The sequence below is a fragment of the Anguilla rostrata genome, chromosome 7 (genome assembly GCF_018555375.3).
Source record: "Anguilla rostrata isolate EN2019 chromosome 7, ASM1855537v3, whole genome shotgun sequence".
NCBI lineage: Eukaryota > Metazoa > Chordata > Actinopteri > Anguilliformes > Anguillidae > Anguilla > Anguilla rostrata.
The window spans coordinates 13,945,193-13,967,369 of NC_057939.1; the positions used below are offsets into that span (position 1 = coordinate 13,945,193).

At 42.0% G+C, this 22,177-nt stretch overlaps 1 protein-coding gene and 1 long non-coding RNA gene across 3 annotated transcripts in view; both read right to left on the reverse strand.

Moving 5' to 3' along the window:
• Positions 1–439: 439 nt before the first annotated feature.
• Positions 440–2,861, reverse strand: LOC135259085 (uncharacterized). The gene is made up of 3 exons (XR_010331192.1): positions 2,390–2,861; positions 1,432–1,559; positions 440–961 (listed from the first exon to the last, which is right to left on the reverse strand). It is a non-coding gene; the product is annotated as an uncharacterized LOC135259085 (long non-coding RNA).
• Positions 2,862–3,473: 612 nt separating this feature from the next.
• The window catches only part of lrrk2 (leucine-rich repeat kinase 2), a 31,299-nt gene continuing 12,595 nt past the window's right edge, over positions 3,474–22,177 (reverse strand). For both annotated transcript variants that reach the window (XM_064342975.1, XM_064342974.1), the window contains exons 23-52: positions 21,868–22,094; positions 21,409–21,659; positions 21,084–21,232; positions 20,835–20,928; positions 20,098–20,284; positions 19,472–19,653; positions 18,823–19,046; positions 18,581–18,708; positions 17,988–18,206; positions 17,682–17,883; positions 17,236–17,324; positions 16,191–16,378; positions 15,933–16,087; positions 15,613–15,759; positions 15,174–15,365; positions 14,322–14,468; positions 13,754–13,866; positions 12,732–12,922; positions 12,253–12,413; positions 11,442–11,612; positions 10,876–10,976; positions 10,388–10,585; positions 10,019–10,212; positions 9,206–9,278; positions 8,426–8,616; positions 7,435–7,587; positions 6,641–6,864; positions 5,892–5,972; positions 4,310–4,444; positions 3,474–3,867 (exon numbers count right to left, since the gene is read on the reverse strand). In XM_064342975.1, coding sequence (XP_064199045.1) covers positions 4,323–4,444; positions 5,892–5,972; positions 6,641–6,864; positions 7,435–7,587; positions 8,426–8,616; positions 9,206–9,278; positions 10,019–10,212; positions 10,388–10,585; positions 10,876–10,976; positions 11,442–11,612; positions 12,253–12,413; positions 12,732–12,922; positions 13,754–13,866; positions 14,322–14,468; positions 15,174–15,365; positions 15,613–15,759; positions 15,933–16,087; positions 16,191–16,378; positions 17,236–17,324; positions 17,682–17,883; positions 17,988–18,206; positions 18,581–18,708; positions 18,823–19,046; positions 19,472–19,653; positions 20,098–20,284; positions 20,835–20,928; positions 21,084–21,232; positions 21,409–21,659; positions 21,868–22,094 — 4,754 coding nt within the window. In that variant the 3' untranslated portion in view covers positions 3,474–3,867; positions 4,310–4,322. The remainder of the gene's footprint in view (positions 3,868–4,309; positions 4,445–5,891; positions 5,973–6,640; positions 6,865–7,434; positions 7,588–8,425; positions 8,617–9,205; positions 9,279–10,018; positions 10,213–10,387; positions 10,586–10,875; positions 10,977–11,441; positions 11,613–12,252; positions 12,414–12,731; positions 12,923–13,753; positions 13,867–14,321; positions 14,469–15,173; positions 15,366–15,612; positions 15,760–15,932; positions 16,088–16,190; positions 16,379–17,235; positions 17,325–17,681; positions 17,884–17,987; positions 18,207–18,580; positions 18,709–18,822; positions 19,047–19,471; positions 19,654–20,097; positions 20,285–20,834; positions 20,929–21,083; positions 21,233–21,408; positions 21,660–21,867; positions 22,095–22,177) is intronic.

Sequence of the window (22,177 nt, forward strand, 5' to 3'; positions counted from 1 at the left end):
GGTAAAATTAAAATATAAATATTAAATATTAAATTAAGCGTGTGGTACCACAAACAGATAACATTGAACAAGCCTACAGAAAACGTTTATGCAAACCATTATGAAAACCACATTACCTGAATCACGAAATATTCATAAACACTCTGTCTGCAGTCCCAACTTTAAAAAAAAAAACTATTATTTTTGCTTCAAAAAATAACGTGCAATATGAGATAACATTTTAAGCCAAAACTCTTGACAGTGTTCTGGAGTTTGATCTTGTATGAAATGTAGTATAAATAATCTTTGCTTAAAAAGATATATCTTACATTTATATGAAAAACACACAGTGTTCAAGGAAATTCAATGCAAAAATATTAGTCACAATAGCATTTCAGTTCCCATCTTATAGGCAATAAATAAAATTATGGAACAAACAAGGAAATATTTATCATGTTTTTTATTTCAACATTTGGCACACATTGAGAAAACATTTCTTGAAAGTACATCAGGTCAGGTGAAAGTAGCAGGCCTATACAATGTATGTTTCATTAATTGTAAGATTTATATATAATTGTCTATTTAGCCACAACATTACATTTTTAGCCAAACCATGTCATACAACATACAATAGGGATATGTATTAGGTATTATCAGATATGATCAACACTCTCCACACAGTGTCAAATTGTGTGTACTGATAATAAAATAATCCAATTCCAACACCTTCCATGATTAGTCACTTATACATGGGACATATACATACACTGACACAGTCATATGGATTTTCAAGCATTTCTGAAATTTATGCAACCAGTCAGTTTTTCTTCATTTTGGGCAGCTCTGGCACATCCTCATCCGCTCCTTGCACATACATCAGTCCACCAATAGAATTGGCCAGCACCTTCAGCACTGCTGTGACTGCTAGCAATGCACCAATCGAGAAGAGGATCAGTATCTTCATCTTTGAAAATGTGACCTCCTTCAACATCACGCAATACAAGCAATGCAGGACAAAGAAAGAGAACATGTACATTAGAATACACATTAAAATCAAGGCCTGTTCAGTGCACACATGATAGTATCACCACTTCTACAGAAGAATCCACCAGAACAATGGCTACATTTCAGCAAATGGTACACTACTGTTGTATTATCCTTTTTCAATGAGAGAAAGTTACTAGGCTCTGTAACAAATTAGTGTTACAGTAGCATAAAATGGCACAGTTTGCCTGTTAGACACAGTAACATGCATGCTTGACATATTAGCAAACTTTATAAAGCACAGCACTCCCATAAACCCTACTATTACGCTTTCCCACGTATACTGGGAAAATATTCTGTATCTGAAAAAATCTCCCTCCCTTGCCTGTATAAACACTTCTTCTTTGCTTACACACACACACACACACACACACACAATGTAAAAGATAAAAATGTTTAACATTTTACCTTGTGCTAGCCCTGTGCAGTCCTTAGAAATTAGTTGTCCGTCAGTGTCTTCGTCTTTCCTCTCACTTTGTAGTATTGTAGCAGTTCAGCTGTTTGCTATATCAGCTACCTCATTTAAACAGTAGAGACTGTAAGATTTAGAAGATTTGTAAGACAAAGAGAAAGTGTGAACACTTCACACGTTTTGTACCAACACATGATGAGGCCAAAATTCCTGAAATTACTTGTTTGGATTAGGAGAGATCTCAGTGCAAGGAGTTGCAACAGTGTACTATCTGCGTTACAATTTCAGTCATTGGTTTTTTTTTTTTTGCCTACAGATTTTAAATAATATGGTCTTTAGGGTTTTCAGTTACAGAATTTTTCTAGATCAACTTATTTGCATTTATCTGGTCAAGATATTGCTTGTAAGTGTTCACCGTTATATCATTTCCATGGCATATACAGTAAGTTATGCCATAATAGTTGCTGTATGACTGGTTAGGCTTGTGTTTTATTTGTTCTGAACTCATCCCATTATTTTCATATTACCGTGTCTATTGTAAAGTTGGACGACTTACAAGCCTTAAAGGATATTCAGTTTTATTGTTTGCTTATTTGTGAAATAGACCTCCTAGTAATGGCTTCCTTCTTTTTTAGGCCCACACCAGATTACACAAACTGAAACATGTGGTAGCCATTTTATGTGGCCTACACAGCAAGGGATGCAATTAGTATGGCAGTAGCTCCCCGTCAATGGGGCCTAGCACTCTACTGTACACAATAAGATATTGATAATTGAATACAAATTAATGCAGTTATTCACAGTCTAATTTTACTTGTACTCACGGGACAGACAAATGTACAAACACAAAAGAAGTCACAATAATTCCACGAAGACACAATGAAAAGGATCAGGTCAGATCCAAATGAACATGAAAATTTTTCCCACTAATAAGAAAAAAGCTGAAGTACTTACTTGCAGAATTTAACCAAACTTGATCACAAAGGCCCTCTGCAGACAAAAGAAGAAGAGCTGCTTTTAACTATAAACAACAGGGTCTATCAATGTTTGAGGTGGGACAGAGAGGGCTTTTTAAGATGAGGGCAATGCCGTTTTAATTGGAGGGAAAGCAACTGAGGCCAATGCCATCAACACCCAAGGTGTCAAAGGGGCAGTCCCTGGGGACAGTCCATGTATGTAACCTGAGATCAATGAGCAGGGGGGGATGGGTGCCCACAAAACCAGCCTGAACTGATAAGGGGCAGTTTGGAATGGCCCTTTGTTTGGCTAAAGGTACATTCTCTCAAGTGCTCGCAACATGATTTCAAAATTAGAAAAGTTAGTAATGACTCAAACATTTTCTGTAAATTTCAGTAGGGAAATCAAGGTAAACCAGAAAGCCCAAAATATTGAGTAATGTAAACAGAAAAAATTAAACCCAATTGCAAATAGTGTGAAATTAATAATCAATATCCTCACCAAACCTCTCTGAATGTTAAAATTTGATTAGGTCCAAACTGGACTTCAAACGTGCCTACACATTATATGGAGCACAAATTTATGTGGAACTGATTCTCTGTTCAATGTAATAGAGCCTGTTAAAAAAAGAAAAAATGCTGTCATTATCCAGAATGACTAATCCATTGTAATCAATGGTATTCACAATAAAACAGGGAACAAAATCTTTAAAATGTATGTTAGCCTATATATATAAATTAATTCCACAGAGAGTGAAATGTATCTGAATTGTACTGATTTGTATTTACAACACATTTTACAACACCTTAAATATAGGTATGTGCTAGATTTTCGTATAAGAATGATTGTAAAACAAATGCATACGTTTAAACAGTTTTAAGTGATTAAGGAAATATTCACAGCCAGAGCACATGTCTGTTTAAAAACTGGTGAATTTCCCTCCCCAAAGGTACTGTATAATAACCTTTCTAATGCATACAGGAGTTATCACAGAATTGGATTCCCACATAAATCTATGAGAAAACATTTTACATAAAAAAACAAAAAAAAAAACAAACACATTATAACATAACACATAAAATGGCATAAAACATGGTTTATTGTGACCACATGCAAATTACAATGTATACAAAGTAAACACTATGCCATCCACTTAAGCCTGCTAACAGACAACAGCACTGGGTGTACTTATTAACATGCACAAGAACATGGCAGATGCTTTTTACAATTGATAAATAAATTAAAATCATAATTGTCAGTTGCATTCTGTATTTTGCTGTAAAAGTGCTTTCTTGGGCTTTTTATAATGGAACTTGTAATGTACAACATAAGTATTACTGTCCCTTTTCATTTTCAATGCATATCAAATGTAAAGTTGTGCAATAACACAAAATCACTTAAATCTAATTTTCCCATTTGTATAGCAGATTTCTCTCCAATAATCTTCAAGCAGGTCTTTCTTTCCAAATATAGCTCTGTGAAATGATAAAACAATGCCGATGAACCACACATCGCTGTTCAGAAAAAGAGGTCTGTAACAGCAGGGCTAACAAAACACATAAGCATACGGCAATGTATGCTGTCAATCAATCCCTAGCCAGGAAGAAAGAGTGAATGCACACATCGTGTCTGGTCACAGAAGTGAACTTTAAAATATTGCCTTAAAATTGACTCATTAACACTCTGCCCTAATTTAATAAGCTTATTAACTTATTCTGCCATAATTACTATGAATGATGTCCTCAAGGCAATCATAGTTCTGTATTAAATAAGAGTACCAAGTTCTGCTAAACTACCTTGCCAGGGAATGCCAGCTAAGAAAGTGCTATGAAACAGATCAATGTGTGAAACAGCAAAGTGGTTCATAGACAAGCTGCATGTTTGCAGAGATAATGACAGTTTGGCACTGACACATACCAGGTCCCAGAGCTCAGTCGTACAGTGATGCTCTCATTTTATCTGCAATCTCTGATCTCATCTCGCTGTGTTTGAGAAGGTCTTTAATCTCCAGAGGAAGAGCACTGTTCCACATAAGAAGGACAGATTCATCATCTGTGTGTGTGAGTGAGAGAGAGAGAAAGAGAGAGAGAGGTGACTTCAAACCTACAATGTTACTTACAGTCTAAACCTCAAAGGTTGTTCTTAAAAAAGAACAGCATAGCACAGTAAAAAAATATCAATCTAAACAACCTGCATACAGTAAGTACCTCTTAATTAGACAGCCTGCTAAACGCTAAAATGAAAATTACAATGAAAAATATTGTTAATGTAATGTACATACTTCCTATTATAGTATGAAATACTCTAAATTTTCCAAAATTAGGGAATAGCTGTAGACTGCAGGCAGCTTTACCCATTATGATTTCACAAAGTCTCAGTCACATTGCTCATAAGGACATGCATAAGGAATGTGTATCCTGCACCGATTTGAATGGTACTTGCAGAATATTTTCAGGTTACCAACATGGCAAATGACCTGCATTACCTATACAGAAAAGCATTTTCATTGGTTGGAGTGGTTGTTCCACCAATTATGAATCCTCAGTCTCTATGTTCCTCTACATCTTGCAATATGTTCTTTTCTGGGAAACCCACCTCTGCAATATTGTTTTAAATTAGAAAAGGCAATTGCTTGTAAATTCTTACATTATTAAGGGAGGAGAACTACCGCCCCATATCTCTCCTCCCTTTCCTATCCAAAACATTTGAACATGCTGCATCTAACCAGCTCTCTGCTTTCTTCTCTGAGAACAACCTGCTTGATCCCCACCAGTCTGGCTTCAGGCCTGGCCACTCGACCGAGACTGCACTCCTCTCGGTCAGTGAGTCACTCCATGCCGCACGAGCAGCCTCCCTCTCCTCTCTCCTGATTCTTCTAGACCTCTCCGCTGCATTTGACACTGTGGACCACTCTATCCTCCTGTCCTCCCTGGCAGCAACAGGGATCCGCCTGTCTTAACGACTACTTTTATTTTTTACATAGATTGCGTTGTTGCCGTTCTCGTTGTTAGTGTTAATCAGTTTAACCATCACCCCGCCAAGTTGAACTATGCGGTTGTTCCCTGCACTTGGACCGGTACTTCTCTCTAGGGGTTTCGTCATACTTGTTCCTGGTTATGGTTATACACTTTGTTGTACGTCGCTCTGGATAAGAGCGTCTGCCAAATGCCTGTAATGTAATGTAATGTAATTAAAATTTTAGACCATAACTGGACAGCAAATTTGAAAATACACCTTCCCAAAAATAAAGAATTGTGAAGGGGTCACACAAACATATCTATACATTAACTGTTTACTCTTTGGTGTTGCCATGACAAGTGTATCAACTCCAAGGAGGATCAATGTAAGGATGTGCTATTAATTATTATGGTACAGAGGTTATAAAGACTTTAAAAAAATACTTATTCCCCCCAGAAACCAGCCAGATAGATTTCCTATAAAGACTGGTAAGGTCCTTAGTACTATTATAATTATTATAGTAGTATTATTCCCTTCTTACCACACTGACTGCTGTCTTGATCTTGGGATGGTCTACCTCTTCTTCCCAAAAGCAGCACCACATTCTTTGGGTTGAGTGTTTCTATGATGACAAAGCAGTAAATGCACACTTGCAGGGAGTCAAAGTGAGTACAAAGCAAATTGCAAAGTACTTTACGTAACAATTTGATTTCCTGTTATTACATTATAAATTATAAATGAAATATCAAACTGTGTGGTTTTCTTTACAACCACAGTTGCGATCCCAGAATTGTAACAAGCTGCAATTTTTCTTACTTAGGTGCTTTTCAGGTAAAGAGATCATTTACCCTCGTATGCAACATTTTATGTCAGAAATAGTTATTCATGCCATGAAGAATAAAAATCCAATGTTCACCTTGTGCTTAATGTGCTATATTGCAAAGAATCACATTAAAGAAGTCATTTTTTAACTGATCAAATTAAAGAGTGGTGAAACAATTGGCTCCAGATTAAGTTCCTTAACCTTATTAACACAACACAAGTTTGGTTTGTTATCATTTGCATGGTCTTTGAATTCATTATTATCTACCAAATGGTTCATTTAGTGGCTATATAGTGGCCACACATTCACCAATTAGGAGCAGACTGATTCGCCTCAGTCTTTAGTTTGATTAATTAACAAATTTGTCACCTCTTCTTATGCAATTGACAGTATCGGAGATTGGGAACCGTTGCTTTACATCATGAGAATTGTGCCAATGTTGCGAGCGGCGCAAGAATATGACGCACCCACATATGCCACTGCTATGCTCCGCACAGACTGGCACAGGTGGCGCAACACTCTGAGTGGCTGGCATGACGTCAGGTCCACCAGGATCACATGACCCCCTCTGGTGCCAATCCAGAGTGTGGCATTGGGTTGGACTAGGAGTGCTTTCACACTGGCCCAGGAGGGTCCAGACTCCTGAACCCTCTCTGTGCTCAACTTCCTGGGTCTTCTGTTGGAACCGTACCTGACACACGCACACACACACACCCACACGCCCAAAATTTACTTATCACTGAATGTATTCGTTCTTAACACACATTATGCTATAGATATGTTATACATACAACATATTTGTACATTAGAGTATGCACTCTAATGTTTGACTAGAACATGACTTTTCCTGTTGAAGAAAACCTGTTTTTGTGTAATGCTCTGTTGAATTGTACCTTGTAATAACTGGCCTTGGCTACCTCCGAAAGTATTTTTGTGTAACAAGTTAGCTAGAATGTCTACATATTTATGTTAATGTTCACGTGTGTCTGTGTAAATATGTTTTTGTACATGTACGTATGGGTGTGTATGTGTATGCATGTATTCATGTGTACGTTTGTGTTCCACTGTGATTGTGTGTGCGCATGTGAGTATGAGTGTGTGTGTGTGTGTGTGTGTGTGTACGTTATGAGGTAGATGTGTGAGCATGAGCGTGTAAATTAGTACAAAGTTGTGTCATGAACTGCATTTCCCTCAGTGATGTACCTGCATTTGTGTTTAGGAGTATGTGAATGCATCAGCACAGTGTGTGCAAGGGGCTCACGTCAGTATCTGTGTGCAGTCGATGAGCTCGCTTATCCTCTCACTCTTCTTCTCCCACACCTCCACCACCTGCGCCCCTGCCTTGCTCAGGTACACCTGTTTCTCCACCACCAGGCGCGAGATGTTGCCCTCACTACTCCACCTGTTCTGCAGCCTGTGGAAACTTCAATTCACTCATCCTGCAAACCAGGACTAGGACTCTTATCAGAGTAATCAGCATATAGACATAGTAAATTACTGTACCGATGTGGTATGGTTTATGAATATTGCTTTCACACAGAGTGGCATTCCAGTTCTAACCTAATGCCCTCTTCATGTGTAACTGAGGGGAGAAACAAGGCATTAAAAATTCAATGGCTTTCACATTGGTCATATGATATCTGATGTAGTTTCTATATTCAAAATAGAATAAAAAAATATAAAGGCACGGCTTATAATCCTGTCTAAGGTTATTTGTTTGAAAATGAGACAGTCAAAGCCTAAAAATGGAAGTATAACAGCCAGATTACGCTTTGTGCGTGCTCTTCATGTGACTAGCATGATCCAGTAAAGTCAACTCACAAACCTACAGCCAGTCTAATTACTGAGAAGCTACAGTATGTCGCCCAATTAACATACCATTACACCTTTTTAACATATTTTAATTCTGAACAGTATAGAACTTGTCCACAGCATATTAACAAATGTTAGCAAACAAATCATTGATGAAGTTGGACAGTGCTATTCTGCCATCTTTTTGTTTGGTAGATTTGTTTGTCTACTGTAACTTCGCAACCTGGGAACCTGGAGTGTGAACTGCACTTCCTGCTCAAATTCATATGCAAATCCACTTCTGAGTGCAAACAGATGGTCACTCAACAGTCTCTTTTCAAATGTCTCCCAAATTCTTGTTTACCTTCATTCACATAACCCTGTTAACACATTTTTTTATTTCTAGAATTTTCCTCATAAAAACAACTACTGAAAGCAGACCCTCCCAAAGGTACACTCACGGGTACGTGTAGTTTGGTTTGGTATCGATGGTCTTTCGGACATCGTAGTCTTCAGTGAAGGACAAGACTCGGGTCCCGCAGCCTCCCCAGACAGTGGTCCGGTCCAGGGAATGACCCGATGAGCCCAGACCCATCAGTGGAGTGTTGACGTCCCCAATCTGAACTGTCTTCATGGGCTGACCGTTCTCACACTGCGGTCGAAAATCAGGAACACGGAAGTGTTACGCAGCGGTGGAACGTCCGACACCTCACAAAGTGTCAAATCATTTCCTCCACTCAAATAATCCAGAATCTGTGCCAATTATATGTAACATTTACTGATGCAACAATACTTTGGAGTTACCTTCAGAAACAGTTACCGTTTCCTGACGTCATAGTATTTTCCTTCTGATATCTGATCAGATAACAGTGAAAATACTTTATTTTATAAAAAAAACTGTATTATATTACTTATATTTGGGATGGGGAGGGTCCACCGGTATGCAGCAACGTAAGTTCAGTAGGGGTATGAGCAATAAAAGTAATTATCTGCAGTACAATAATATGTTTTCTATTGCAGCAATAGAAAATAAGCACTCAGATGAAAGTTAATCAAACCAAAAAAAAAAAAACTAGAGTCATGGAACTCTATGGAATTTCAATGTTAGAGTCATTTGATACGTTAGATATTTCATAAGAAAAGACACAGTGAATAAAAATACAGTCTCTAAGATAAAATGTCAGGACTGTAATAAAATACATAACCAGCGTCCCTGCATTACTATAACTCCAGTACATTACCTGAATCACTGAATCTTCATAAACAGCCAGTGTTCCGTCTGCAGTCCCCACTAACAAATAATTCTTCTTTTTGCTAGAAAAAATAACATGGAATATGGGAGAACTTCACATCAACACATTAGCCTCAGCCTCAGCTTGTAACTGTACCTGCCCTGGCTGAGGACTGTGGACCATTGATTACAGACACTGGTTCACCTGTCTACTCTGCCCCTTCTGTGGCTAACAGATCATAGCCCACCTCTCTTCTCCACCTGTACTAAAGTTAAAATAATACTGCCTCAATTGATATTAACTTACATTTGTTTATCACAGAGAATTTTACAGCTACAGACCCAGAAACCTGTCAGGCAGAAAAGATGCATGGGTTGAACTGTACGATTGAAGAAAGCTAAGGATATTGATATCGCATCAGTGAGGAAACACCGGAAGGGGAGCACTGGTCTTTCTGATGAGAAAGTGGCATCTGAATACTAAATTCAATGGAAACCGCTTCTGACACTGTTAAAACTAAACACATCCATCAACATGTCCATTTAAAATGTGTTTTTACATGAGCAGGTAGTCTACGGTTTCTATTTCGTTCCTCTCAAAAAAAGTCACCGTAGGACCCTAACATGCAGTTACAGATGCTGGGAAGCAGCCTTTTCCCATCTCAAAAAAAATGTTTTTGTAAATCTTTTTTTGCAGAAGTAATAACAGCAAAAATGACAAGATTTTTGAAAAAGCATGCCTGTGTATGCTACTTCTGAATTCATACTCTGTTCACTGATCACTGGTTCTTTGTCTGTGATGATTCTGATTGATAATGCTCACCTGTGCTGAGGGTGTGAGTGGTAGAAGAGTGAAGTCACAGCATCAGCAACGCTCTGCAGATGATGTCGTTTTGATGCGTCCAATGTGCTGATGACTATCAGAGCACCAGACTGTGTTCCTGCCACCATCCAGTCAAATGACTCTCCTGGGACTGGCACCATCACCAGGCATAGGACAGGACTGCTGCCAATCGGCTGTTGGGGGTGTATCAACAATGTGACTAATGGACAATCACGTTGCAGGAGAGCATGTGCTTCTGCTGCAGTGCTCCTTGTGTGGGAACATGGTGGCAGCAAACTGAGAGGCATAGCTAGCCATTTTCCAAAAGAAAAAGAAAAGCTGGACGGTAAAAGTGCAGAAAGTACAAACCTGTGAGGCGAGTTTGCCAGATCCCAGCTCCACGGAGGCGACGTATCCCCGCCTCTGACTGCTGCTCCCACCGCCGACCCAGACGAGCGGGCTCCCTCCCCCAGAGGATGCCGCGAAACACTCAGCGCTGGACACCCCACACACCTTCACCTCCTTCATCAGGCACAGAAGCTCTCCTGAGTTCAGCCTGTCAAACACCTGGAGACGTGCGCCACAGGTGAGTTCACCTGCCACCCGTACGGACTGTAAGACCTAAATCAGACCTGCAGCTGAGTACACCAATCACACACTGCTAACCTGAGACCCTGTATCACACACCTGGAAACATGTCCCACAGCAACATTCACCTGTCACATACCCAGGGACATTTCATCAAGGTGAGTTCCCTTGTTACATACAGGTGCCTGGTGAACCTCTGTTACACATTGTCACATTAGCTCATCTTGTTTCCCTGTTTCCTTGGATTGGACGCTGAGCCACACCCCTACCTGTCGAGATGAGGGTCTATCTTGGGGGTTCTCCCTTAAGCACTCCCTCATCAGGCTCTCCAACCTGGGCCACGGAGTGCAGCCATAGTGCTTCACTGGATCTGAAAGGATAGCAAGCCACAATCAATCAATCAAGCAATCTACATTTTGTGCAGCACCACTTGAAGACTGTAACACTGCACTTCATAACAGAATGAATATTTTTCCTGTGAGAATTAAAAAAAAGAATTTCAGCCAATTTTGGGGAATGTAGAAAATTCCGCTCTTAAAATGCGACCAATAAAAAATGGTTAGATACAGTACAGACGGGAGACGGTAATTAAACAAAGATGCAGGCCCAAAATAGGGTATCACTTTTAATATTGACAGGGAAATTCAGGTCCTGTAACAGCCAGAACTGTATCACTGACAAGAGTGACGCTCATGTAGGTCATAGAAATGTGGTTATTCAGGGTTAGATAGGATTCTTCACTACAGCATTAACATTTGCCTCCATGCCACAAAAAATGACATGACCCCACGTTCAGTTCAGAAATGGACTACTTCCTTTCACACTAAGACAGTACCCGGCAGCTTCCCCTGAACGGCGATCTCCTCAAACTCGCTGGGGAACTTCATCCCATCTGAGATACGCTCCCCGCAGGTCAGGAGGTCATACAGCAGGAGGCCAAAGGAGAACATGTCCGCCTGCTGATTGTAGATTACACCGCCGCGAGCAACCTCGGGCGCTCGGAACCCTGCGGAGCACACAGACCATTTCAAGTCACGACAGGGTCCGGTCATTTCATCATGCTTTACAACTGGCCAAAAACATGCTGCAATAATCATGTCTTTTATAAGCAGACCAATGTTTGATGGAATGATTCTAAGCAAGAAGCTAATCTTATAGCTTGGTGTGTACTTTGGGTTTTTTTTGTGTCACAGTCTGGTATATACTTCGGTTTAAGTGTTACAGCACTGTAGTATTCATGCTATGCTGTGGAATTAAGTGGAAAAAATTACACAATCTGAAAATCTTATCATCCAAAAGTATTTTCAAGCAACAGCCATAATGTGCCACTTTCTAGATATAAATATAATCTTGCTCAAGTAAACCAGAACTCAAATATAACTCAGCTATGCATATTGAACCATTACACTCCTGAATAATTGTGTTGAATAATTGTGAATCAACAGAAATAACAGCAGCTGGGGAATTAACAATCAGACCTCTCCGATTTAGAGTCTAAAGTAATGTGTAGATGCATAATGACTGAGTGTTTTTCCAGAGTATTAACATTAGTACCACAGTAGAGATAGCTGCAATGTGTGGCAGACTTTGGGGAGATTGATATGACTGAGGGACTGATATATTAGCAATGAACTAAAGGACAGTACCAGGAGTCCCCTCTGAAGTCCTGACCCCCATGCTGCCGCAGTACTGGGCGATGCCATAGTCCGTGATCTTGGCGATGACCTCTGAGTCTGTCTTCAGGTTGAACAGCAGCACGTTGTGAGGCTTCAGGTCTCGGTAAATGATCATAGACGCGTGAAGAAACCTGTCGTGAATGAGAACGCCGTTACAGGGAAAGATCCTCAAAGAAAACGCAAAGCTGTGCTAAGGCCTTTTATCAAAAGAAGCACTTAACAAAAACAGAGGGCTGTGTGTAATCCCAGCCAGAAATGCGCTTGTAATAATAATTATTATTACAATTTCTTGAGAGCAGTGGAAATTCAAAGGAGATTTGAGGCGAGTTCATAAAGCTACGAGTCCAAGTGAACCCCACATTATCTGAGCACAGGAGAGCGCAGCGAAGCCTGCCTCGTGTGGGCATATTACGCGTGCCAGTCTGCCGCGGGCACCGCCAGTCAGCTACCTGAGTCCGTCCGCCACGTGCAGGGCGATCCTGTGCTGCAGCTTGTGGTGCAGGCTGCCGTTCTCATGCTCGAACAGCGAGTCCAGGGACCCCCGCGGGGCCAGCTCCATCACCAGCATGTGCGGGGACGTCCCAGCGGCGAGAAGAGACACCAGGCTGGGGTGACGCAGGCGCCCCAACACTGCCAGCTCCTAGACACCACACACAAAAGCTGCCACTGTCACTGGACTGTTTCATCATAGCACAAGAATGCTCTCACATTTCTGAATTTGGTTCAGAACATTTCAACGTATAAACAATATCTCGTCTTCACACACAAAACCAAACAATTAACAGAAATAGAGCCTTTCCCAGTTAACAACCATTTATAAGCCTCGATTTAATAATGGCGCAGGCAGATAATTTGACTTACTGGAGTGAATCAAAGACCGAATCTCATCAATTATCTAACCCTCTCTATGTCGTACCACTAAATTGAACTTGAGGTCTACAAACCCAGCAACTGAAGAAACGAAGAACAAAAGGTCTCTAAAATAATTTCTCAAAAGAAAAATCCAGAAGGAGCACTTCAGGCAAATCATAATGACCTTTAAAACCTATTGAGTTTACATAGTGTAGTGTGTACCCTGGTCATGCTTACATTAACATGGCGAGAAGTTTACATTTTGAGTTCACCGAAAAAGTGGCAGTTGAAATTGTATTTGATAGTTCGCTAATCTCTGGGATATCCACACCTGATAAGCAAATAACATGACAGGAAAAAAAAAAAACAATTTCAATCTCCATCTGACTGTGGTGATATCAGTCAGGGTGACAGGTGAACTCACCTGTAGCGCATGCCTCCAGATGGAGGAGGTAGGATCAAGTCATTTTACTGTAGATGTACGTAGTAGTAAGTTTGGAGTTATTAAATCCAACTTTCTGCCTTCTTAATTATTTAGCTGTGATGTTTGTTCTTTCCATTTTTACAGACTCACTGCAAACGCATGAAATAAGCGAGTAAAACAATGAATCCAGGTTACCTGTCTCAGGAGCCTGTGGAGGTAGATGTCCGATGCATGCTTGCTGAAAATTTTCACAGCGACGTCTTCATTTTTATACACTGCTCGATAGACTGCGCCGAAGCCTCCATCACCTTCATTGAAAGATGAAAATGTTTTATTATTCACAAATCTGAATTTACTCTTTATGTATGTTTTTCACAGCTGAATAAAAATTCTGCCATGAAATTAAAAAAAAACTTCTTTACTTTTTCTGGATATTGAATGTGCTGATCAAAGTTCAGATCGTGTTCCTACCTGGGTTGTACCATAAGCCTTGCTACCTAGTTGATACTACATATTGTCAGTTTTCCCCAGAAAGTTGGACTACCCTTTAAGGAATCCAAATTTCACCAGGAGATACCTTTTCAAGTTGTTCACCTGCCACCTAGTGGATTTGGACAACATCTTCCAGGCAGGGAACCGTGAAACCTAAAATTCTGTCCCTGTGCACGCCTTGACATGGCACCAAGTATTTAAACGTGTGTTGAGGTATTTCTCTTTAGTCCCCCATCAACACTGCATCAGAATATCATGTTTCAGGGCTCACCCAGTAGGTACTCCTTAGACAGATCCATCTCCAGCTCTTCACTGTTGAGAATCAAACAGGCGGGCTGATCGCTCAGAACCAGATCCGGGGAGATCTGGGCTATGGGAATCGTGGACCGCGGATCCTGAGGATTCACCAAGAGACCGTCTAGAGAAGAACACAGACAGCACAGAGATTATTCTAAAGAGAAATTCGCTCAGAGTGGGTCTTATGTAAAATTCATAACACCTTAATAAGCATAGGCTAAAAGCGTCCTAACTACTGCTGTAAGCACACATGAATATTACAACCAGTTTATACGAAATGGTTTTCATATGATTTGCCATATACACTGTCAAAGGGGTATGGTATGGGTCTTATTCGTAGGAGTTTTAGTTCTCCAAGGTACAATGTTCCCTCACTGACTCATATTTGTACCTTTGTACTAATCTAAAAGGATAAACAGTACAAAGGGCGAACGTTTGAGGGAACTGCCCCAGCGACAAGCCATTGTACCCCAATAGGTACAATTTTAACACATTTTTTATGACAGTGTAGAATGGCACTAGGCTCACAATACTTATCATGTTCTTCATAACTTTCTGCTGATATTTTTGTATCTTTATGTAAGTGCATATATGCGTTAAGCAATTGTTAAAGTTAAAGGTTTTATTAAGACCAATTTCACTTAAACTGTTCCCAAGTACATTTTACATTTCCATGTTGACGATGGGATTTGAATAAAATCATGTTTGTGTCAAAAAGCTATTAATAGAGACACGGACAGTAGCTTTGGGCCTCATGCATTGAAACGGCTCAGTAAAAGAACATTGGAAACATAGACTGGGTCGCATGCTTTTTGGGGCCAATGACCTTTATCCATGTGTGAGAAGATCTCCTCCAGAAGCATTCTGCTCCACTGCTGCCCATCCTCAAAGCTGTACAGAGCCCACTTCTTCAGCAGCGTCTCGCCGTTGCCATGGATATCAGTGGTGAGGAGGCCAGGGAACCACTCCTCCAGGACAGAGTCAATGTGGTCAACCACCTGACCCAGCAGAACACGACCTGAGGAACACATGGTCACCTCATCATGACCATTACCATCGTCGATGTCTTCAACATATTTATTGTCATCATCCTACTCACCACCACATTCGCCAAGACCACCATCATCACAAACAATCTTACCATCAGTAATATCACCCCCATCCCAAACATTGTATGAAAACGCCAATTCTCCAGGGTCTGTTTGTGACGTACATTTACGGGAGCATGGCACCTTCCACAGGTTTATGATGCGTTTGTGGGGTACCTTTGCTGGAACAGGGTACGGTGATCCTGACTAAGCTCTCGGTGGAGTTCTCCAGGGAAGTAGACTCCACTAGGCAGTATGCTTCAGGAGACCAGCTGAGGTAGATCCCCCTCCTCCAATAAATCCTGTTTGGTCGAAGGGCCTTTTCTGCTCAAAAAGACCACAACTAATCAGAGCTCAAGCATCTCATATCTCTGATTTAGACCATACAATTTGATTTTAATTACAGAAACAATGTCTAATCCTGGGAGGAAATCAACACAGCACCAATCCAAAACTGGAAATAATGGAAACACGCCAATGGTGTAGGTGTGACGCACCACGTCCGGAGAGAAGGGAGGATGACACCTCCAACAGGCGGTTGATCTGCCTGGGCCAGAATCCCATGGGGAGATAAGGCATCTCATACAGGCGAACAATCATCTCCGACTTCTCACAGTGAGGGAGCTCGATCACTGGCCTGTGTTCCGACAAGCTGCAGAGAAAGCACCGTCAACCGAGTCCATCCCAGAGAACGAGGAACAGCGCCCTCCCCAACACCCTTCCTTGCTCAGCACACACCCCAACAATGACATTACCTGCTGGGGATGAGAAGCTGGTCTTCTCCAAATGGCAGGGCGATCAGGAACTTCTCCAGGAGCTTGAAGTACTGAGCGATGTTTGTTTTGGGGAAGCACTTGTTCTCGAAGAGGAATTTCTCCACCACGGAGCGCTGCATGATTCCTTTGGTTTGGCCAGAAACTCCAGGGCATTTCAGTGTCAATATCTACAAAATGAGGCAAGCTAAGAGAATGGCTCCACAAACACTGAACAGACTGAGGTTTGTATCAAACCTCGTACACAATGAGGCAGTCTTTACAGTAGACTGTAGATAAAACGACAGGTGAAACTTCATTAGTGTTAAAGAAAATGCTTGGGAGTTTTGATTTCAGTTTTGAAAATGGTTCATATTTGCCAGAATCTTTTTTGAAGTGCAAAGCTTTGGCCAGTGTCATTGGCAGCTACATGTGATATTCTGTTGAGTATCTTGAAGATTATTATGCATTATGTATGGCAACTTTACCAGGGAGAGTATTCTTCACTCTGTACAGTAATGGTGCCTGGAAGAGTATCCCACATTCCGTTCTGTAAAGCTACTCAGTTCTCTTTGGTAATGTTACCTGATAGAATATTATCCGTTCTGTACACCAGTGTTGTCATGAAGAATACTCTCAATTCTATTCAGAACTGAATGTGACCTGTGAGAGTATTCTCAGCTGACTTCAGTATTGTTGCCTGGGAGAATATTCGCCAATCTGTTCTGTCTTTTTCCAACACGAACAGACTCGCTCTCTCGACATGAGCTTCTGGTTTCAGCCCTGTACCATGGTGAGAAACACACCCTTAATTACCTGGGCTGATTAGTTAACAAACCAGGCATGTGGGCTCTCTCTACGGGTAGGCGTGGCTGAGACTGAGCCGACTCTCAACCGGATCGAATGCCACAGAGTATTTTCTGTTCTGTAATGTTACCAGGGACAGTATTCTCAATGCTGTTCAGTAATGTTTCCTAGGAGAACAGTTCCCAGTCTGTTCTGTGATTTTACCTTAGGGAGTATTTTCCATTCTGCAGGGTAATGTTACCTGGGACAGTATGCTGCAAAGCCATTGTGGGTTGATGAAGTAGAGGTCCCTAAGCTGGAGGGCAGTGTCCTCAAAGTGCAAGAGGATGCCTGGACACATGGAAACATACTGCATGTTCACTTGCCTGCCTGGCAAACAAATTAATTCAAGGCATTATACCAGATTAAAAACCCTGCATATTCATGGAATGAAAAACAGGACCAAACATACAACCATCCGGATACAGGCTCTGTTCCTAAACATATACTGTCACCAGACTATTCAAATGAATCATATATGGTAAATTAGTAAAATTAGGTTTTTCTATTTTAAAAACTTAAGAGATAACAGTTATGTAGAGAGAGGGAGAGAAGTAATATCACAGCAGTGTCTGGGCAGTTTCCTATGGGCTCCACCCATCCCTTGTGCCCAAAGAGTTCCACTGTGGCTCAGTTCTGGGGTCCTACCAGCCTCGCTCAGGAAGTGGACTGCATGGGGCAGCTCGCTCTCGTCCAGCTGCAGCTGGTTGTCCTGGATGATCTCCAGGAGGTTCTGCTGGTGCAGGACGGGGAACTCCGGGGCCACCCTCTCCCTCTCCTTCAGGACCCTCCTCTCCAGCTCCAGGTAGCTTTCTGGGATGAGCTGACCCATGACAGGCTGACCCTGGATCTGTGGGAGAACGTCTGTAGATCAGCACTCATCTTTGACACTGATCCTGAACCTGTGGGGGGGATGCCTGCTCTATAAATATGATCTTTTCTTCTTTTGGTTACCTTAAAGCCGGCTGCCTCTCTGATGACGGCCTTGCGCAGTTTGCTCAGGGAGTCGGACTCTTCGCCGGCGGTCACCATGTAGTGGTCTCTGATCACAGGGAAGCTCTGCTGGTTCAGGAGCTCCCCACGGATCTTTGCCACACACGCCTGCATGTGGCGCTCCTCGCTCACGTCCAAGTGCGTGCCAACCAGGATAACGGGGGAGAGGGGAGCCGCAGCCTTCAAACAGGACAGGGCAGCAACAGGAAACGCATCACCAGACAGTGAAAGCAACAGGAAGCGCAGTACCACTGGGCGAAACAACCATAAAATAACAGAGGGAATACCAAGAGAGAGGGCAAAGACAACAGGAAAATAATTCACCAGAACAATCACTAGACTGAATCAGGTTAGTTTCAGCAGTGAATAATGTTGTTTTCTGTCTTGTCAAATGCACAGATATAACAGCTGACTATAGCCTGTCAGTCAACATCATAATGGCTAGGGTGTTTGGGCAGTCTCTGCTAGGTCATGAGAGAACATCTATAATAACCTTTGCTGTGTTGTTTCTCAGCTGCTGACACACACCTGCTCGGCACTGTCCTGAAGCTCACCTTGATGTTAAAGAGCCATGGCTTCATGGCGTCCACCTCGGCCGCACCCTTACTCAGGTCATATACCACCATGTACAGCGCTCTGGGGGTCATGAAATGGGGGTGCGAGCTGTTGTATTCCTCCCCTCCTAGTGAAACAGGAGAAAAATACAGCCTGGTTAATACCACACACACACACACACACACCGCCACACACCACTCGCATGATGATTCGGAACCCCTTGACTGTGATTTGGACCCACCTGAAAAGTCCCACACGTTCAGCACCATGTTCTTCCTGTCTCGGTCCCGGACGGTCCAGTCTCTGACGTCGATGCCAACGGAGGGCCGGTCAGCCCGCGACTGGGACCTCTTCATTTTCATCAGCTGGTGGACGAGCGTGCTCTTCCCGCTCCCAGAATTCCCTACGATGATCAGCTTCATCCTGTGGTAGGGCACGGCCTTCTTCAGGCGCTGCTGCAGGTGCCTGATAGGACAGAAAGAAAAAAATATCTATTGCGTGTTGATCAAACGGCCCAATCAACAGCAAGGGCATGCAGCTTCCTTGTGATCATGTCACATCTCCAGCAATAATATGTAAGCTCCATAGCTGTGCTGCCAATTGGCTGTCTTATCGACATTCAATAGACCGGAGCAATGTTTTTTCCCCAGAAGCATTTCATGTGATCTGTAAATTTTGGAGGTCCACAAATGTATATGGTATTATTCTGTAACAGAGATACAGGGTAAAAAGGCAAAAGGACAGTTGATACGGCACACTGCAGTGACAATTCTCACTGCACTCTAAAAATAGCTGAATCTGATAATTATCCTTCCGGTTTATTGCCCAGCCCTAGGGCAGGAGCCACGCGGCGGACAGAGATGTGGTCTTCCACAGAACGTCACGCGCACCTGATGATGTCCTTGGTCTTGCTGCCGATGAGCTTGAGGTCCAGGTCAAGCCGAAGCTCGTCCAGCGGCAGGTCCCACAGCCGCCCCAGCTTCCCCATCTCATCCGGAAAGGAGCGCAGGCCGGCGTTTCGGCTGACATCCAGAGAGGTCAGGTCTTCCAGCAGGCCAATCTGAGGGGGGATCTGAGACAAAAACCCAAGCATTCGACATGCTTTCACAAAACCCTCTGAGCTTCACACTGCTTCAAGGGAATTACATCATCAATGAAAAGGAATATTAACTTCCTGCATATAAGCATTTAACCTAATTCCCAAACTACGGGCTGTTGGTTCCATGTACTGAACAGCAAATAAGCAGTGAAATTTGTTTTAATTTAGAATTTTTTCAAGCCAAATTAAGTAATTACAAATGTCTGCTTGTGACATTTATCTGGCTGCACACATGCTACAGGGGATGTATGATGTTACCACATTTTCCTGCTGTAATTTATCAGTGTAATTTTAAATGGTCGGTAGGTCGCCCTGGGCACGGCTCTACCAAATGAATTAATTAATTAATACTAATGAGCACAGATGCCCTTATTTGTCTGGGCCTTGGATCACAGCCTGATTAATAGTTTCCACTACCTCTGTCAGCTTGTTATTGGCAAGGTGCAGCTTCTCCAGTCTGGCCCACTTGTGGACCGGTCCACTGAGATCCAGAGCACCGATCCGGTTGTTGCTGAAGATTAACTCCGTGAGACTGGCCGACACCCACGCCGAGGGTCCTGGGAGGGCCGTGATGTCATTGTTTCTCATGTCCACCGATCGTAAACTGATAAGGGGGAGAGAGGCAGACACTACAGCAGTGGAACATCGTACACACAAATTTTCACCAGATTAGATTGCTTTATTGCCCTCGCGTGAGGGTGCTCTTTCAAGAGCTCATATTGTAAGACAGCAAAATAAGACCCTTATCACAGAAGGTACAGGTGACTCAACGGTATATTCAGCAATACAATTATCAAACAAATACATCATTGGCCTAAAAATGTCAATTTATTTGTCATTCAGAGAAACTTAATTATTAGTCTAATATAGTATTACTCAAATCCCCCAAGACCAGTAGTACTGCTGGTTTTCTTCTCTACCTGATAGTTAATTGATCAATTATGCCATTGAATGGCCAAAGATATAACTCACCTGGTGTCCCAGGTTAAAATCTTTCATAACTAGAGGGGAAAGAATGAAAACCAACACTGTACTACTGACCTTGTGAGCCAGATTTCCCGATATGAGTATCACTGGTCTAATACTTAATCGTCTATGGTAAAACATTTAAAAAATGTAACTGACATTTTTACACTTAAATTAATCGTACTCACCATGGAAGCTGGATAATTACATCTGGAATGCAGCTGAAGTTATTGTGAGACAATTTCAATGTTGTGATCTTTGATGGCAAATGAGACAAATTACCTGTAAACAGGGAACAAAACAAAGCTTAATTTCTACCACATCATAATGGTCATACTAGTCACCTTCAGCCAGCCAGAACAGCTAACTGCCTGTACTTATTTAAATCAACTGACCCTACACAGATAGAATAATGTGAGCTTTCCATTTGTCCTTACATAGCTTGTTTGTTGATGCATTGAAAGTCTCTAGCTTGACACAGCTAGACAGGAAGTCCTGAGAAATCTTTTCAATGTTGTTTTTACTGACATCCAGAAGCTTCAATTCAGGAAGGCAGAGAGGGGAATAGAGCTCTGTAATTTTATTCCTGAAAGACAGATGAGAGTTTATTTCACTTTAGGATCAGCCTCTGGTTAATCTATTTCCTCATTCTGTTATTTTTGTTGTTTGTCAACTCTTGGGTCCCTGAAGACTATTTATATCAATTCTTATTCCTGTACTGAAACAACAAGACATAACATCAGACTACATTTCCCTGCATACCCTTCAAACGAGAGCTCCTCTAGTTTGTTGAGGACCTGGCCCAGCTGGTCTGGGAAAAAAGTGATGTGGTTGAAAGCCAGGCTGAGCTGTCTCAGGGAGGGGCATCTAGCAGTAGGGTCCAGAGACAGTAGCGGCCCCACACAATTCCTGGACACATTGAGCATGCTCAGCGCAGGCAGGCCCAAGATTCCTGCTGGCAGTGACTGCAGACGGTTACTATGGAGATCCAGGCGTGTCACGCTTCTCAGACTCTGAACAATATAGTCACAAAAATAAACAAAAGAATTTATCAATACCATTATTTTATTTTAGAATCAGGAAAATTGATGCATTTATCTCAATGAACATGTTCGGTAAAGAAATTTCCATTTGCTGTATCCAGAGGGGCAAATTTTCTTTTACGTGGAAATATAATATGGAGTGTGGTGAGTAAAAGACTGCGTTTATAATGAACAGTACCTCACAGAGGCCAGAGGGGAATTCTGACAAGTTGTTTTGGCTCAGCTCAAGTCGGACCAGGTGCTCCAGGTGCTGTTGGACCATGCCCTCTCCCAGCAAGCAGCACAGAGAGTCCAGCTCATTCCCTGAAAGGTCCAGCAACCGAATGCGTTCTCTGTCCCCACTCAGAGAGGCGGGGCCTGACTGCGAGGGGCTCTCCACTGAGCCCAGGACAGGGGAATAATTACCTGACAAAAGATTTTTTTGTGCTGAATTTATTCTACCATCATACTAAGCTGGCATAATACTGCAATAAAGCAAATCATGGGTA